The following is a 19,148-nucleotide window of genomic DNA, read 5'->3' as shown; positions in this document are numbered from 1 at the left end:
CTCCTTGTGTGTCTTGCACTTCCTGTTTCAATTGCATCACTAAACACAAAAGGACTAATTGGGCCAAAGCGTAACTGACCAATCATATTGCTTTGTGGGACTAGACACGCTCACAGACCTTACTGTGTGTTTTTTTTTTTTTTGGATGCAGCCTCTGCATACTGCCTTGAACGCCCACAATGTAATACAAGAGTAATGTATTTAATAAAGTGGATATGTGGCAGTTTGATGAAGGACAGGCAGTGTAGAGCTGGGAGGAAGGAATTGTGAAGAATTAACAAACAGCAGACTAAGTTTGTTAGCTTTATATAATGCAAAAGGTAGAAAAGCGTAGCATAAAAAGATGTTGTATGATAATCAGACTAATAATGAGAGTAAGAAATACAGAAGTCATGAATGAAATGAAAAAAAAAATCATTTTGCTGTTGGGAATCCCAAGACGTTAGTAACACAGAGGCCTGTGGAGTTACCCATGTTGGCCACTTAATGGCTGTTGCTCTCTTTTTTTCCCCCCCACTTTCCAAACCATTACATAGTTGCAATGAATTATAGCCAGTTTGAGTCCAGGACAAGGCAGGGACCCACCCAGGATGGGATGCCAGACCAGTGAAGGGCACTTGAATACACATATCCACCTTTACATGAATTGAATCAGTGATAAGATTTCTGCTGCTGCCTCACTGCTGCAGAAGACTGGATTTTCATCTTGATCACTGTCCGTGAAGAGTATGCATTTCAAACCATTTCTGCCCTTTGTTCTGGTTTTCCTGCCACATCATAAACATGTAAGTATAAGACATACTGATAACTCTAAATTGGCCTTTTTAATTACATACAGGATTTGCACAGTCCAGATCCCAGTGCTGCTGGTGTAGGCTTACATCTCTATGACTTTAAACTGGGTTATTCAGGCTCAGTGATTTAATGGATGAATAAACATATGTATGAAAATACCGAAGGAAAACCCATGTGGAGACCAGGGAAAATCATGCAGTCCGCGATTGAGCTGGAAAATGTATCTCAGATCTCTGGACCAGTAATAGTCACACTAACAAATGTAAAATGCTTTTTATTGAATGTATTGCCATTTCCCACCAGAGGGAGTCTTTGGCTGTCTTTTCTTACAGAGCAGCACTGCTTTGTTAGAGTCCCCGATGACCTTCAGGAGTGGCCATGGAAACTGCTTTAACTTCACTGCAAGACTGTGCTTGTATGTATTCAGAACTGACAAGCGGTACGCTTCAATAGGTTTGTCACAATCACATAGCTTGTTTTGGGCTTTCTGACATTTTAAGCCATTTATATTTGAAGTATTTAATATTCTTTATGATTATTAAATACTAAAAGTATATTTAGAACTCCAGCATAATAAACATTTGCTGAATTATGGTTCTGCTGAACCTAACCGAGATTATTAATTTATGCAAGGAAGAACAGAGATCAGACCTGCAAAGCTTGGCTCAATACAATGACAGAAGTGTATTTCTCCCCTACCCCCATGTGTTTTCTTACTCCTGCAGTCATGTCACCTTTGCTCATTGTTGATCGAGTGTCTGCAGAATGTAGATTGCTGTTAAGGACCAGTGACTTGTCCAGCATTCCTAATGTCACCTATAGAACAAGCATTCTTTTGTACAAGGCAGTCGTTTAGATGCTGAGACCAAGGGCTTGTTTTCTGGTTGGGTGAGAGGTGCCAACTGCCCTTGACACTTCAGTGCTGTGTTCTGTTCATGCAGGCGTGTCACGCAGACCCTCTGGAGATTCTGTCGGGCTTTTTTTTCTGCATAGGATTGCTCTAATGCTTGCATGTTTTCTGTCCTAACAGACCGCTGTCGTCTATATTCCTATTTTTAACTTTTTTTTTTTTTTGGTGCTAATCTGGTGAAATAGTGCTGTGCAGGACAGGGTTTGCCTTTAGGTTAATACTTGGGAATTGTCAAGGATTGATTGAAAGTAAAGTGATATGAAAACATTAATGGCAATGTAGTATTTGCCTTTTAATAAAAAAGGGTATGAATTCAGCCTTTACCTGCACAGCTCTAAAAAAACCTTTTTTTTTTTTTTATTTCTTTAAATTTTGTAAAGGGTTGTTCCAAAGAGTATGTTGAAAATCCATTTTTAAAATGAATTTTTAATAGATTTATTTTTTTATTGTACTTTCCATAGTGTACATGAACATAGCGCTTAGTAAAGAATGTGTATTTAAAACTGGGGTTGAATAGAGGAGTTTTAAAAGCGACTAAAAGATTTCATTAAGGATGTTGGATATTTTTCTGAAACCGTATGATGATTTTCTGCTGTCACAAATGGCAAGCACCAACTTTAAAGTAGTTCCATAATCTCTATATAATTAAATTATTTAACATGTATGATAAAATGGATTGAATACAGTCTAATCCAAAAATGATTTATGACTTGGGTGCTAGTTGGGAGTTAGATAAACGAAGTTGATGTGTTTTAGTGGTTTGCTGCGTGGTCTTTAAACAAAAAACATGCTGTACAAGTCTGCAGTACGCTATAGACCACTATTAGTTTACTTCTATATTCCTCATATATAATATAATGTGCAGCCAAACAATCAGGTCAGTCTTTATATGGTTCAAGATGTTTCTTTAGAACAACCCTGACTACAGAAGTCAATTTAAGGCACTTGTCTTCTCTGCCTGGAGCCTGTTGTGCTGTACAGTATTGATACAATGCACATTGTTAGTGGTGTGCCACATAACACCTTGTCTAGCTGATGTACATGCCCACCAAGATGTTACTCTTTTGTGTCTTTCCCCTTGTCAGTGCCTGGCTGTCCGCTTATGAGCATCCTGTCGTGGCTCGTATCAACCAAAGAATAGAGGATCTGACCGGTCTGGAGATGGACACTGCTGAGGAACTGCAGGTGAGACATTTGGGGCCTAGCAGCAAACGGGAAGAAAAATTGCCTTTAATTAATTTCTTGATTCCTCATTTGTGTGTTTTTTGTTGTCCTTTTATTTTCCTGTCTTTTGGGAACAATTTATAACTTTTTCCAGTGTTATTCAGTTCACGAATGTTAATACTGAATCAACAGAAAGGATTGTACATGGTTTTCTGATAAGCACGCAGTTCTCCACCAACTGTTGCATACCTATTCTAGGGAGGCGATATTAAACATTTCTCGTGTACAGTACTTAATTTCCCTCCTTTGATGCAACTGGGAAGCTGTCCACATGCAGGACTGTTTTTAATTGCTAAATTATGAAAAATGCTTTTTTTTTTTTTTTTTTAAAAGGCCATGTCACATTAGACAGGTTTTCCAGGAATTCGCCATACTTTTTAAACCCTTTGAAGTGCTTTGGTTCTCGCTTTGTCAGGGGGCATGTTATTGGCAATCAGAAAAAGGGGTGAGAGCATAATATTTTGAAAATGTACTCGGTTGTGTAAATTGACATGCCAGCAATTTCTGGTTGTATACGTTGACACAAATCAACAACAAGATCAGCAACTGCAATCATCATGTCTAACATCCCTTCTGACTAGAAGTCCTATAATTTTGACATTGGCATAACCTGCAGTATGGCTGTGGCCTTGTTACTGGAGAAGAGTGGTAGTGGGAATCCATCATCCAACCCACTATATCCTAACTACAGGATCACGGGGGGGTCTGCTGGAGCCAATCACAGCCAACAAAGGGCACAAGGCAGGAAATAAACCCCTGGCAGAGTTCCAGCCCACTGCAGGGTATTGGGGATGTTTCATACAAATCAGATGAACCTTACAGACACATTGCCCCTGAGAATTATTAATCTTCTTATTCTAATGCTCGGTAAGAACAGCAATATTAACTATTGAGTTTCAAAGCTGATCATTCCACCCTCTGGTGAGCCATTCTTCTCTAGTGCTTTGCTCTGTAAGGTTGTGGAGTATATAAGATGATGCCACTTTTTACATGTGTGGGGTTAACTTCAGAACTGCTACAGATGCATCAATAAAATAAAGGCCTCTCTTCTCTACTCATACTACATGTTCAAACGTCAGAATTCCGGTAAAGTTCCAATTGGATGTGATTACGTTATCTTCACCTGCCAGGTTCCCAATTCTGTAAAGCAGCTGTGTAACTTTGTAAACATTTCTAAATAACATGCCTTTCATCCCCAAGCTCTTTGGAAACCATCTGAAACACTGCAAGACCTTGGAACATCAAGCTGATTAAACATCAGGTTACAATGTGAGGGTATTCATTGTGAATCTAGCTGTATGGAGTGCACCCTCTAGCTGAATGAAATAATTATTTTGAATATTTCCTTATTAACTATAATTGAGTTTCCCTTTAATGTGCCTTCTATGAGACTGAGTGCTTTATAATAGTGACCAGGTGACTCATTTTATTTTACTTTCTTGATGTAGGTAGCCAATTATGGATTAGGCGGCCAGTATGAGCCACATTTTGATTTTGGACGGGTGAGTAAGGCTGCATTAATATTTTTAGGTAACTCGAGCAAGGAATGCAATTGCCATGGTGGCAAAGTGCCTCCCCCAGAAGGTTAACTGTTTATTTCTCTTGGTTTCAGAAAGATGAGCCAGATGCCTTCAAGGAGCTAGGAACAGGCAACAGAGTAGCAACATGGCTGTTTTATGTAAGTCTCTGGGTTAGTGGGAGGGGGTGTTGGGTGATATTTTGGAAATCTGACTAGTTTTGAAAACCTTTATTACAAAATATGTTGATTCTGAGGCCATTACCTAAAATAACTGCTGATTAAATATCACAATTGAAAGCCAGATTTATTCATTTAATTTTTACATTTATCAACCTCAGAGGTAGAAAGAAATCTAATCTTAGACGAGATGAAATTAAATATTTTGATTTAGCGGGTTGGACAATGACTGACTGACTGACTCAAACAGTGTTAATAGGCAGAATATTGTAACGTATATTAAGTAAATGTGGATTATGTACATTTAAATAACTAGTACATTTTAAAACATGTATTGGAGGAACTGTGCAGGTCTAGAAAAGACGATTTGCTGTAAACAATCACATCTTTAAAAGCATCAGAGAGCTCTGAACATTGTGAGCGCTCAGAAAGAAGACCAGTTAATTGGACAGTTGTTTGTATTCAGAAATTGAGCTTCTAAAATTTCTGAAGTAGGGGCTTTTGGGGGGGGGATAAAGGACACCATCACCTGGACAGGGTTGCTGCTAAGGACAAGGTTTAAATGCAAGAGCTATTGATCAGTGGGGTAGACTATATGCTGACATATTGATGTGTCAGAGAAACTGTACCTACTAATGGCCAGCTTGCCGTGAAGTAGTCGTCTGTTTCCCACAAGCAAACAGTTGGAATATTTTAGCATTACACTTTATATGTGCTTGCTTTTCAAGCTAGTGAAAAGTCTCATGGGTATTTAGCTGTAGACTGGTATTCTCTGGCGTCTAGCCCTGTCAGAAGCTGTGTGTTCTGTTCGTTCAAATGTGGGTTATGATTGACAAACCTTTTTTGCAAAACCCTCTGGATATGGCAGCACCTGTGACTTTACAGCTGCATCCTCTCCGAATGTTAGCTAGAGAAGTAAAAGGAACTTGAGGGGGGAAAAAAGAAAAAAGCTGTTTAAATGGCATATCCTTTTCAGTATTAATAGCTTTATTAACTGTCATAAGCTTATAGTCTGCAACACCTAGGCCTTTTAAGATTAGCAGTGATGAAAAATGTTTTTTTTTTTTAGTAGGATATGTTTTATTGAGAACAATTGTTTAATTGTTTGTGATTAGTTTTAAGAGTAATGCAGCAGAAAGAACGTAGAAAGAAATTAGTTTGTACGATCGTGCTAAGTTATACAGCACTGTGTGTGTGTGTAATATGGATATCACAATAACAAAACTTTCGTATTCAATACCAAAAAACACTGAAAATTTAATGATACTTTTTGAGAACACGGCAAAAAAAGAAATCCCATTCAATTGCTTTTTTATGCAAGTACGTCCATTATTGAAGTTTAATGATTTTGTGCATTTTTTTCTGTAATAAGATATATACCATTATTTAATGCTGGTGGTGGTGTTAGTATTTAAATATCTATCAAGTAGTTACCCACCTATCATTTAACTATCCCAACTGTCATGTATCATTCATTGGCATTCAAAAATATCAATACAATTAAAGACTTGAATTTTAATGTAGCAGAGATGGGTATCCACCCCAGTGCAACAACAAATGGGGCTTTGTTACCATGGAGGGATTTCAGCATAATTTTATACAGAATGAAATTATCATGAACTACCTGATTTACCTTAGCAGGTGCACATTGTAAATTTGTTCTCTGACGACTTCTGTCCAGTAACTGAAAAATACTTCTTAAAACCCATACTAAATATAAAAATTCAAACGTTATTGTATACCAGTAACCGTGTACTGCACGATAACGTGCAGTGAATGTATTTGACTTGAGCATTCCTAGTTTTCATACTCTTTCTCTGTGTCTGTTTAGCATTTGTTTGCTCAGAGGTTGATGCGCTTGCTGCTTCCTGAGCAACTCTTCTTTTCTCCACCCTAGAAGCCCACTGCTTTTCCTCTTTCATCTGCATCTTTTCGCATTAAAACTGATTTAGTTTTTGTGTTTCAATTACTTAGTACATTTTCTGTAATTTCTTTTTTTTTTAAAGCTGGCACTTAAGTCTTCAATCTCCCTCAAGAATGATTAGCGAAGGTGGTAGGGAATGTGAACAGTGCCCATACGCATGCGCCATATGGCTGCCCTGCTACACACTGCTGAGAGTTGATTCTACAATAAAATGAGAGTAATTAAAATCATCACCCCGAAAGCGGATAGTAGACGTCACGTAGCATATGTGTACCAAATTTCAGGTCAATAATAGTTCAAACGATTTGCGAGCTACAGATGATTTCAAATCCTGGACAGACAAACAAACAGCCACGGTAGCGTATTATAAAGACTCTTTTTAAAACTTTTTTGTAACATGCTGTTTAAATCTGGTTTGTCAGTGAACCAATTTGTTAGGTTTGTAACATTTGCTATTGTGAGATTTATATTTGCATTATTAGTTGGTTAAAAAAACATATTCCTGTCCTTCCTTATTTACATTTTGCCCCAACTTTAAAGCTTCCTATGTGAAAAATCAAACCTGTCAGTTTTTGTTAATCCTTTATTCCAGAATGTATGTATAATGGCTTTGGTTTACTGTTTTCAGGATTTATTGCACAAGTGATCAGACTTTGGTATTGCTTATGTGTGTGTACAAGTCCAGAATTAGAAAGTTACATGGGTTTTTTGCTATTTTATGTGATAAACTTGTCAGACATGGGTACAACAGTTGGGGTCCAAACCAGCAGTAACCCATTTAATTGGAAACTTTAGGGGGTGGCAAAAAAAAAGTAGATAACAAAACACAAATTTGCTTGTCCCCGACATATTTCTTAAGTTTAAATAAAATTTGGTCACTTTTCTGGGGTCAAAGGACAACCTCCTAGCTTTATTCTTTCACCTTTATGGGCCCACGGCCCTAGAAAAATGGGACCGATGCAGCTCTTGGGGCTGGTGACTGCTGTGAGCTGTGAAGAAGGCAGGAGATAACGTTAGGACAGCATCCCAAGTCACTTGTGGTGGTATTTGTATGTGCATGAAACTTTATTCAGTAAAGTAACTGTGAAACGGCATTACATTTTTCAAAAAACCATAAAAATATATAAAGTATACTAATGAACTATAGTTTGCCTTCAAAGACCAAATGAATAACACAAAGTCAGCATTTACAGATCTGTATTTAGCAATAAAGTATGCTGATTTGCTTGTGTTTTGCCGATTCCATGCCTCTTTTAACATAGTACATGTTGTATTAATAAGGAGATGTGCCTTGTCTTCTGAAGCACTGTAATCCCAAATTTTATTTTAGTATTAATATATGAAGCAATCGCTGGTGTAGACAAGTCATATAGTCGCTTCGTTTGAATCTTGCCTCGATGCTTAATTGTTGCATCTGTTCTTGGCACTGCCTGTCTTTCCACATTCCACAGTCCTATATGCGTAACCATAGATGTGTGTGAGGTACAGGTATACCTGAACAGTATATGCCAGTTATAAAATAGGTGGATGCTTGTTCTGATGGACATCTGTAGAAGTGTTCATTACAATCGAAAAAAGAACATGAAGCCACTGTTCGTTTATCACGAATGTGTTGGATACCGCATTAAAAAGTGATTAATCATGCTATTTGTTTGCATCTCTTCTTACAAATGCATGACAGTACAAGTTAAATGATTACACCTCATCTGATGTTTGTTTGTTCTCAAAGCACTTGCAAGTAAATTTCTCAGCTAGTTCCATATTGGAATAAAAGTGGTAATGACATGGGCATGTGTGGCAGCAATCCTGGACGTCCTGCCCGTTTTGGACAACACCTGCAGGGAGTGCTGCCATCTAGCTTCCTGGGGGAATCAACAGCCCTTTGATACAGTTTACTCCCTGTCCTTCCCTTTTATCACCGCCAGGGAAGGTATTTTAAGTATATCTGGATGGGATGCCTGTCCATCCACCTGGGAGGCTTCCCTTCCGGGTAAGGAACCTTTTCTCTCTCTCTTTCTCTCTCTCTGTCTCGTATATGATGTGTGTGTGTGTGTGTGTGTGTGTACCAGTTCAATAGTGATGACTTTTGAAGTAAAGTAAATGGTTCTGTTTTATTTACATCCAAGATAATCCTTGAGAGAGTGCTTTGGAGGCTATAGAAAGATTACTTATTTTATACCTAAAATTCATTTTGGATTGTGCATAATGTGAAACTAGATTTTTTTTTTTTATAAAGGAAAACACTACAGAGATTGGAAAAGATTAGTTAGAAATAATGAAACTGTTGATGAAAATGGGTGGACAGAGAGACAACTTGTACACACACTAAAATGTAGTGGTTTGTTCTTGATAAATCAGAAAGATGCCTAAATTAAAGAAGGATACTGAGAATGGAGTGATAATTTGAAGTAAGCTACTTGTCAATGTGAACTTTGTAGGCAGCCAAGCCAAGCTAGCAAACTTTAAAACATACCCAAATTAACAAAACCTGAAAAGTAAACATGTTAATCAATATAGAGACAACAAAGATATTACATTGCTAAAGGAAAAATATATTCTTTTATCTTTTGCTTGCAGATGAGTGATGTTGCAGCAGGAGGTGCAACGGTTTTTCCAGAGGTGGGGGCCTCTGTTTGGCCTAAAAAGGTGAGACCTTTTAGCAGCTACTTCATAAACTTGGTGTGCTAAGTGAAGCACAGAAACCAACAATGTGTTATGCTGTATGTTGATGTTCAGTACCCCATGTACACAAAGCTTTTGATGGCTCATTTACTTAGTTTAGTCTCCTCTATCCAGCAGGTTGAACAACAGAGCCCTAAAATACACTGCCCCACATGATATATGTTAGTAAATCTGCTGCTAATGGAGACACTCTGTTTGAGCTTGTGTGCTCCTGGAGTACAAAGACTGTAAATGGTTTCCTGCTGTATCTCTGGAGGGAACCTACACTACAGCATAGTCTGTCCTGGAGATTTACTAGTCCATGATGAATTACACTATTTCTGTTAAGTATACTTGCTTAATTATATTCTTTACTGCTCTGAATAGACAACCTAAAAAGTGATTTTGCTTTAAGAGCTGGAAGTAATTTTTATCTTATAGGGAGAAACAAACTTTAGGACACTATGAATGTAGTGAAAAGTCAAGCAAAATGACACATTTTATTGGCTAACTAAAAATATTACAATATGCAAGCTTTCAAGGCAATTCGGGCCCCTTCTTCAGACAAGATGTAATTTTAGTTAGCCAATAAAAGGTGTCATTTTGCTTGACTTTTTCACCACATGCATAATGGCTAACACGGTACAACACCCTAGTACTACGGACACTGAAGATAATTTTTCAGTAGACAAGTGGGAGTCATTTGATGTTAATTTTAGTCTTCACTGGTGTGCAGAGATGCTTAATAAAATCTTTACAGACTACATTTTTAAGTGTAATTTTCTCATTTTATTTTACTGCTCTCTTACCATATCTGTACTTGAATGCTAAACTTTCTGCCTTATCAGTTATAAACTATTGGTATCTTTACATTGTTTTAATTTTTAAAGATTCATTCATAGATAGCTGAGAAGGTTGGGTAGAGTGACGTAGAGGTCTTCCAAATACAAATTTATTTTTTTGGTCCCACTCATTTTCTAACCTGCACTCTTGTAAAAGTCCGTCCTGCTCCTGACTGCATTCCTAATTTCCCCTTAAAAGGCACTTTTAACTGAGTTGATAGGCTTAAGTGGATTCTTAAAACATCACAATCGACAAGGGATGAAAGCCTCATACTGGTGTGAGAGAATCTGTTTATGATTTGTCTTTCACAATGCAAACGATGGTTCTGGTGATCAGGTTTTGGTATTTGGGTGATCAGATGTCCACGTTTTCTCAGACTGGGCAGAGCCCCATTGTTTTTTCAGCCCCATCTTATCAATAGGTGCCCAAATAAAAGGGTACATTTACAAATGTTGAATAAATATTTTTTAATCAAGTAGAAAGCCAGATGTACAGTCTGTAGTGCTGGCAAACATTCAGAACCATTACAGAGTGCGGTAAAAAGGCCTATCTGGTCACATACATGTATGTTAAGGAGGTGAGCTCATCCGCAAACATGAAAGTATCAAATTGTGAAATTACTAAAAAAAAAAAAAAAAACATTAAGTGATTTTTATGGAATAGCAGAGAAGTCTCCATTTTACAGAGGCTTCATGCCTAGAAATTAAAGTGGGATGTGGTTAAACTTTTTTTAGCTAAATATTGCAACTTTTGCAATTGGGGTGGGTACCAAGGAATAATACCTTAGCTAATGATGTGGAAAAAGCCCCCTATTGCTTTTTGCAGCTTCTTATTAATGTTGTCCACTGTAGACAACATAGATCTCCAAGCTTTTAAATGCCTGCATTGATTCCTCCTAGATATTGTGTACCCCCTGCCTCATTTTAGAGACCCTTAGTGATCAGTTGCAGATGAGTTAGTGGGTCACATATCTAGTCCATTATGTATCCCGAGTCATATTTTGACATTTTCTTCAGCAGTCCAAGTGGACTGTTTGTTAACATATTGTGGTTTTCTTTCAGGGTACAGCGGTGTTCTGGTATAATTTGTTTGCTAGTGGTGAAGGAGACTACAGTACTCGCCATGCAGCCTGTCCGGTCCTGGTTGGTAATAAATGGGGTATGTATGCATCATTTTATTTATTTATTTATTTATTTTAAATACATGTGTATTTATAACAAAAGGTGTACTACTGAATTTCCCTTACACTTATTCATTCACAGTCAATCCTCAACATTTACATGATTAAAATTTGTGACTACAAGCATTCATGTTTGTTTTTTTTTAATTAGTAACCTTTTTTTTTATTTTATTTTTGTGTTGGCAACTGCACACATTTGTAGGTTTTGTGAATATGTGCAGTATGGGGGGCAAAAAAATGAGCCACAACGAAAGTCTGGGAAGTGGCTTGTATCCTACTAGGTGTTTCACTGGTCTTGTTCACCCTACCATTGTAGAGTAAAGAGGTCTGTGTGCATTTGTTGCACATTTTCATTGTACTACTATAAGAAAAATCCAGTTTTATGCTGTAATTATGACCTCAAAAGTGTAGTACGAGACATTCAGGCTCTGAGCCCAAATCGATGTGATGCAGTTTATCGAGAAAGTAAAGCTGTCAGATAAACTGTGTCCTGTAAGGTCGTCTGTCACCAACTGCCACAAGTTTGGTGTTCAAAATCAACCAGCTGGTTAAAAATATCGAAGCTACCGATCAGCTAGCCTCTGTTGTGCTCTAATACACTGAGACCGTTCAGGATCTCGAGTGGGGTGTGAAGCATTTGTCGTTGGTGAATTATTTCAAATAATTGCATCAAATAGTGCATCATTCAGGCTCTCCAACACCATTTGCCAGCCATGAAGGACAGAATGCCTGAGATGTTGAGACCTTGCGAATCTTGGTGTCTTCAGCAACTAAAGTTGGCATAAAAGGTCATAGAATTTAGTGAATGACTAGTGAAAAAAATGTTTTTGCATGTTACCAATTATTTTGTGTTATTACATTTTGTTGGTTATTTTGTGGTTCTCGTTTATTAAAAATGCATATTAGCAGAACTAATGTTTTGTTCTAAAGAATTCTATGCAGAAAAATGTATTTTGAGGAATCTCTAGCGAAAAATTAGTTGTGTGTGTTCAATGTATTAACATTCAGGTTTTGACATTTGTGCCGTTTACGAAGAATGTTACCCCCACAAAAGTTGAGGATTGATTGTATGTACTTCTACATGTTCACATTTTTAAAATTGTTAAACAGTCACACCATGCCTTTTGACATAATGGCATGCCTTCATGCATGATATGCCCAACTCAAGGGTGCACATTATTTACAGCTGTGGCAGCGATGGCAATGTCAGTCTGTTTTAGTTAATTTTCTCCTTCCTCTGTCTACTGTAGTTTCTAACAAGTGGATCCACGAGCGAGGGCAGGAGTTCAGAAGACCCTGTGGACTAACAGAGATGGTATAATTGGAATGCACATTTGGGCTAAGGTTCCAGAGTCCACGTTGTCGTCATTTGTTCTTGCTCTTCTACCCTCTTGTCGATTTATGTGTGAACTCTGGTGTTACACTCCTCTTTCTCCCATAAACGGAATCAAAGACTTGCTACATGGCTACGAAATGCCCACTAAAATGTCAAAGGATATGATTGAAGAGCCATGTTTCAGGATGTTTCGCTTTAGTAATGCTTACATTGCAAACTGGCTGTTGAATTTCTTGTCATCATTCTCTGTACTCTGAAGTGCTGCACACTTGTCCAGGTATTGATTTAGGCCAGAGATGACCATGTGCATGGGTGTTTTTACAGGTGTGGAGGATTCTGCAGCTGTTCTTTACTGGGGGTTAAGGCTTGATTTTGATGGTCAGTTTCAGGATCTCCTGTAGTTGGTTGTGTAGTGTTGGGAATGTCCTACTTAGACTTTTTTTTTTTTTTTAAATTGCACTGTGTTCCTGCAAGACCAGATTGGTCTCTTTACAGCACTCCACAATTGTCCTGAATTCTGTATTAGCCAGTCTTTGCCAAAGTCATGCATACAGCGAAAATGACCCAATGCATAATTTGGAGCGGAGTATAATTGAGGGGAAAAACCAAGCATATACAAGTTTCCTGCAGATTTGTGGAAGGCTCTTAAATGATATGAAACAACCTTTTATTGGAGCTGATTTAGTGTGTCAGTGTTTAAAAATGTCCTTCCACCTGTAAAGGGCATCAAAACTTCTCCAAGTATCACTTTTATAAACCCTTTCAACATGCAGTTTTTGTGGGAGTGAGATTATATTTATGTTTTCACAAAATTAAGGTGTTTTTTTTTTTTTGTTTTGTTTTTTTTTTTTATAATGAAAGGAGGTGTGCTAAGGAATGTTAAGTGTGTTGAATGAATGTTTGTTTTATACCAAAGAATAAAGCTATATATTGAAAATTAAAAGCATATCCAAGTGTTGTGCCATTTCTCTCTCTCTCTTTCTCTTTCTTTCTTAAATTTCATTTATATTGGGCCTCTTGCCAGTACTCTTCTTCCTTACATACTGCTCATTTATTTGTCCGTTTAGGCCATGTTTGCAGTACTGTTTTTCTTTAAAAACACAAATTAGTCTCCCATTTTTGCCTTTCATGTATGTTTTTAACCCCCGGATACTGAGAATTTTGAAAATGCTCTCTGGAATCCATACATTTCTGAAAACACCAGAGTGGATGGGTAAAAACGAATAGCTTTGAAAACACAGACTATAATTGTACTCTGATTGGTTCCTGCTTATTATGTGTCCCTTCCTTGATTGGATCCTGGTCTTTATATTTTCTCACCCACTTGGCTGATCTTTTTTACGTGTGTGTGTGTGTTTATTCTCCGTAAAATTTCAATGTCGTCATCATCATCTGTCCTAACTAAATCTTTTTTTTCACATTTGCCATTTCTGTTATCTGAGGGTAAATGCAAGCTGCAAAAGAGTGTCTAATGTGGAGGACCGTTCCTTTTTCTGCTGACATGCATGTGCCCAGGTTAGGTGAATGGCTATCTTGTATGCAGTTTCCCCCATTTTTAGTGTGGCAGAGCTGCTTTCGTAGAAAACGCTTATGATGGAGATCACACAAACAGTGTTGTTTTTCAATGAAGACTTAGTGTGGACATAACCTTAGTCTGGGCAGTCAACTAGAACACCCTTTTGACACATTTGTTTCATTGGTTCAGCCTTAAAGCTTTTTCTCCTAAACTCAAATTAAGAAATCCTAGCATGTTGTTGTCTTTCACATATCAGGTAGATGTAGTAATGACTGCTCAAATTCTCCGACCAAACAGGAGCTGCTCTTCAGTGTGGCTCCAGAGGTATTCTCTCCTCACTATTTGTCTTTGGTGAAGCTGCTTATTTTTCTCCTCCTCCTCCTCCTCCCCCTCCTCCTGTTTAATCCAGGTGTTTTTTTTGTTTTTTTTTTTTTTTTTTTGTTTTTTAAATTGATTCCGTTTCTCCATTTTTGGAATCTGCTGTTCATATTACAGTGCACGGATTGACAAGAACCTTTTGACCAATTCTAGGCATAAGATAAAAACAAACCCTGGCTGAAATCTCATTCTGTTGCATGACAATTTTTCTCTTGCATTCTGAAACCTGTTTAATTCGGAGTCTTGGGTGGCACCAGTAGGCCCAAAGCAGGAAATAACACTCAAGTGAACACTAGCCAATAATAATAATTTGCATTTATATAGTGCTTTTTGTCACTACTCAAAGCACTCAGCAATTGCAGGTTAAGGGTCTTGCTCAAGGGCCCAACAGAGCAGAGTCCCTTTTTGGCATTTACTGGATTCGAACCGGCAACCTTCCGATTGCCAGTGCAGATCCCTAGCCTCAGAGCCACCAATCCGCCATAACAGACCCTACTCTTACACATACACGCTTTTACAGGGTCAATTTCCAATTAACCTAATGGACAAGTCTTCGGATTTGAACTCCGGTTGCTCAGTACACCGCTGTGGCAAGCAAAGAAAAGTAATGCTTCAAATACATTGTGTGTCCACTGGAAAATAAGAACCTGCATGCGTCATCACTACTTGCGTGTGCACAGTGTCAATGAGCTGTGAGGTATGCTTTGTAACACCACAAGAAGAAAACACACGGTACATTGCTAATAACAGTGGTTGGGCAAAGAAATTGATGGTGCGGAACAATAAGTTTCCATTTGCCCCACTTGAATGGGGTAGTCTAAGAAGAGTGGTCTGGATGTCGTGAGTTGATGGCAATTGATGGGGAATTAATTTTGTAAACTACTGAAGATTTTGACTTCTAACATTCAACAGAGAGATAAAAATATAACATTTTTATAAAAAACAAAGACTCAATTGTTATATAGTGTGTTTCAGAGTGTGTGCTATATAAAGTTGTAATGTGTTCCTTGGGCTACCTTTATATGTGTTACTGGGCTGAATGGTCATCGGTACTGTGTGTCACTCATGTCTTGTACCTTAGCTCTACTGACCTATGAGCACCACATTGCCAAATTTCCTGGTATGGCCTTCTAGCACTTGATGCTGCTTTATTCCACTCTTTCCAACTCATCCCAAGATTCTCATTACTATTACCCTTTCAGAAATTCATACCTATATCTAATATAGATGGTTATCTTTTTTTTAAAAAAAAAAAAAAGTTGAAAGGCAGGAGTTTAATTCTAGATAGTATGCCAGTCTATCACAATACAAACCCACACTTTGTCAATTTAACAATTTATAATCCCCAATGAACCTACTGTAGTATTGTTTTGTGAATCAGTGGCGGGATAAAAAATAAACCCAGGCCCCATCCACTCTGAAAAACCATCTAAATAAGTAAATAATCTATCGATCTACTATTTCTACCATAAATAAACATCTAAAATCTGTGTGTGTGTTTGGTCCCTCCAAGCAATCTGATTGGTCAGTTTGGCTTTGGTGACGTAATCAAAAGAGGAAGTGCATATATAAGACACACGAGGAGGAGTAAAGGCATAGGAGGCATACTGTGGGCCACAAGACAAGAGACATCAAATATTTTTACATTTATTCAATTACCTGTCTTCAACATGTCATGTGGCTAGTATAAAATAAAATGCCAACATCTGTTATGCAATTACTTGTGAACTAAGGCGCTAGAACAGGGGTGGCAAACTCCAGGCCTCGAGTGCCGCTGTGGCTGCAGGTTTTCATTCTTACCATCTTCTTAATTAGTGACCAGTTTTTGCTGCTGATTATTTCTTTTAATTAACTTGACTCAGGCCCCATACTTGTTACTTTTTTTTAATTAGCAGCCAAACAATAATGAGACACAAAACAAGCCACCACATGACTAGCTCCCCTGTGCCCATTATACAATATCTGAAGTTAAAGCGAGGTGATGGTCTTGGTAAGGCTGATCTCTCAGGTCACCAAAACATTTTGACGGTGTTCTTGGAAAGAACAGAAAAACTTAAGTCAGTGGGAAACCGATGTTTTATACTATTTGAAATTGGAAAAAAATCAAATATTCAGTTAGTGGATCTGTACAGAATTTTTTCAAAACCTGCCAGGATCTAATCTATAATATTTTAGAATAAGCTCTTAAAACACCGAGGAAGCAATTATCTCTACATTTCTTTTTCTTCTCCTTTCATCTCTATTGGCCTATTAAACTCATCAATTTAGGTATGTTTAAAAACCTTAAGTTTTACCCTGTTGGCCATGCTCTCTTTCTCAGGGGTGGGGGTCGACTAGTTTTCAATCCTATTTTTTTTGTAAAAATTGATTGATTTGTATGGAATGATTACAATAAAATTAAAAAAAATTGAAAAACAACAGCGTTCGAAATGTGTGCTGTGGCAGAATGAGAGTAGCAACAAGCCATGGAATTAAATAACAGGTTTAATTAACAGCAAGAATTGGCTTTTCACTTAGAAAGTGATTGGAGTGAAATTGGTTGGAATTTGAAGCCCCTGTTTAGCTGGTCATCTGTTACCTCGTTTCACATCTCATTTGTGCTTGGCGGTCATTTAATGAAAAAAGGAATCAATTCAGAGGGCTGAACTCTTTTAACAGGGCTATTAAAGTGATGGCGAAAAAGTGAATTAGCTGTGAAAACTGGTCACTGATTAGGAAAAGGATTAGAATGAAAACCTGTAACCACTGCAGCACTCCAAGCCTGGGGCCTCATGTATAACGCCGTGCGTAGAATTCGCACTATAACATGGCGTAAGCACAAAAGCCGAAATGTGCTTACGCACAGAAAAATCCAGATACAGGAATCTGTGCGTACTCCAACTTCCACGTTCTTCCACTACATAAATCCCGGTCAGTGTGAAAACTAACGCACGTACACGGGCCTTCTGTCCAGCCCCAACTCCTCCCAGAATTATGCCTCTTTGAATATGCAAATCAATATAAATCGCCATTAAGCACAGCCGTTTGTGAAAAGACAATGGGAAAAGCACGGGGGAAAATATAAGAATTTCAGCGAATACCAAGTGGAAGCAAAGGAAAAACATACTATTTGTTTAATTAAACCGTGGTATAATCAACAAAAGGAAGCTGATCGAGTGACATAGCGTGTTGGAGAAACTCGAAAGCTCAAGTTCACAAAATCGCACAGTGCCGGAAATAAAAAAGAAGTCACATATCAAAGTCACCGTGAAAAGGCGAGTTGTAGCCCACTGTCTGAGTGTCATATGAAAGCTTATTAGGGTACAGACAAAGAAAATAGGCACACAGTGGGGAAAAAGCACAAAATGTCAACTTCAATCTCGAAATTTCCACTTTAATCATGTAGTTTATTTTGTCATTAAAGTAGAACATCATAAACATCTTAAAATCGTTTAACCAGTTTCTCAAATCACATCGTAATTAAACTAGCACTTTAAATGCTTTGTTTTGTATTTGATCTTCTATGTGCTCTGTGTGTGTGAATCACTACGTGCTTCTTAAACCGGCTCTCTTCCTCCGACTGGACACAGAATCCATTATATTCATGATATTACAGCTCTCTGAATAACTAAAATACTGAGATGTATATGTGGTATCATTTTCATGATGATAGGAGTTAAAGCACGTTATTAAACATGGGTTTCACAGAGCAGTGATTGTGTGCGACCTTCGATTAAATTATTTATTGCAGCAGTACTCATGGGCTCTAGGCAGAGAAAGAATCGGTGACCCCTTCGCCCGCTAATGTCAATATGGTATCTTAAGCACGGTTGATGGCCACGTCCGTTGCGGACACTGCAAAGCCGCCTCGATCTCATGACACAATCGTTTAACTTTTGTCAAAATTTGCCGCTGCGTTTTTAGCTGTGTCGTTATTTTCTCTTTCTGTTTTATATTCAATATATATTGGTGTGGCCGCCACTGTAGTCCTTGCATTTCTTTCTCAAAGTAACCAATCGCCACACAATCAGCTTTGTAATAGATGTTAAGCCATCTGTAAGCTTAGAGTGCTGATTCTTCAAAACGTTTACGGAACATTGAACTATCTTCGTAGTACATGTTTAATTATTCTGTCCTTCATGCCAGTCCCAGTGAAGAATATGGATTATTTAAATGAAGTTAAACTTTTATCTGTATAATATAATCAACATATTTTGCTGCATTTCATCTTAAAAATGATATTGTCATCATATGTAAATACGCGCTTTAAAAAGTGGCGCAGGTTGTGCGATATTATAACTGTAGTGCAAGTTTACAGTGGGGTGATTGTACTTATAAGTATAAACAGTTCTATAAGGAGCAATTGACTAAGTGCGTTTAAAGTTCTTGGGATGAAACTGTTTGTGAACCGTGAGGTCCGTACAGGTAAGGCTTTGAAACGTTTTGCTATGGCTGAGACAGCGTGTCCTTAAAGCTGTATACCGATAATTCTCTTTCCGATCAGCTGCTGCTGTGATTCACCCTCAGATACAGTGATATAAATACTCCGAGTCGTGCAGTGAGAGTAATATGGAAAAAGATGATCCTCTGTGGCAACCCTAATGGGAGCAGCTGAAAGAAGAAGAAAATGGTGCAGTGAGAGTAACAATGCTAAAGCAGTTATGGTATTTGGAATACTATGGCTATTCCCTGGACCATTATATTGT

At 37.9% G+C, this 19,148-nt stretch overlaps 1 protein-coding gene across 4 annotated transcripts in view; it reads left to right on the top strand.

Moving 5' to 3' along the window:
• The window catches only part of LOC120539151 (prolyl 4-hydroxylase subunit alpha-1-like), a 41,413-nt gene extending 28,021 nt beyond the window's left edge, over window positions 1–13,392 (top strand). For all 4 annotated transcript variants that reach the window (XM_039768980.1, XM_039768965.1, XM_039768956.1 and 1 more), the window contains 6 exons: window positions 2,791–2,890; window positions 4,378–4,431; window positions 4,542–4,607; window positions 9,127–9,195; window positions 11,115–11,211; window positions 12,484–13,392. In XM_039768980.1, the coding sequence (XP_039624914.1) occupies window positions 2,791–2,890; window positions 4,378–4,431; window positions 4,542–4,607; window positions 9,127–9,195; window positions 11,115–11,211; window positions 12,484–12,554 (457 nt within the window). In that variant the 3' untranslated portion in view covers window positions 12,555–13,392. The remainder of the gene's footprint in view (window positions 1–2,790; window positions 2,891–4,377; window positions 4,432–4,541; window positions 4,608–9,126; window positions 9,196–11,114; window positions 11,212–12,483) is intronic.
• Window positions 13,393–19,148: the final 5,756 nt, after the last annotated feature.

This window comes from Polypterus senegalus, chromosome 1 (genome assembly GCF_016835505.1).
Source record: "Polypterus senegalus isolate Bchr_013 chromosome 1, ASM1683550v1, whole genome shotgun sequence".
NCBI lineage: Eukaryota > Metazoa > Chordata > Cladistia > Polypteriformes > Polypteridae > Polypterus > Polypterus senegalus.
Note: the sequence above shows the minus strand (reverse complement) of the source record. Positions and strands in the feature narration are given on the sequence as shown.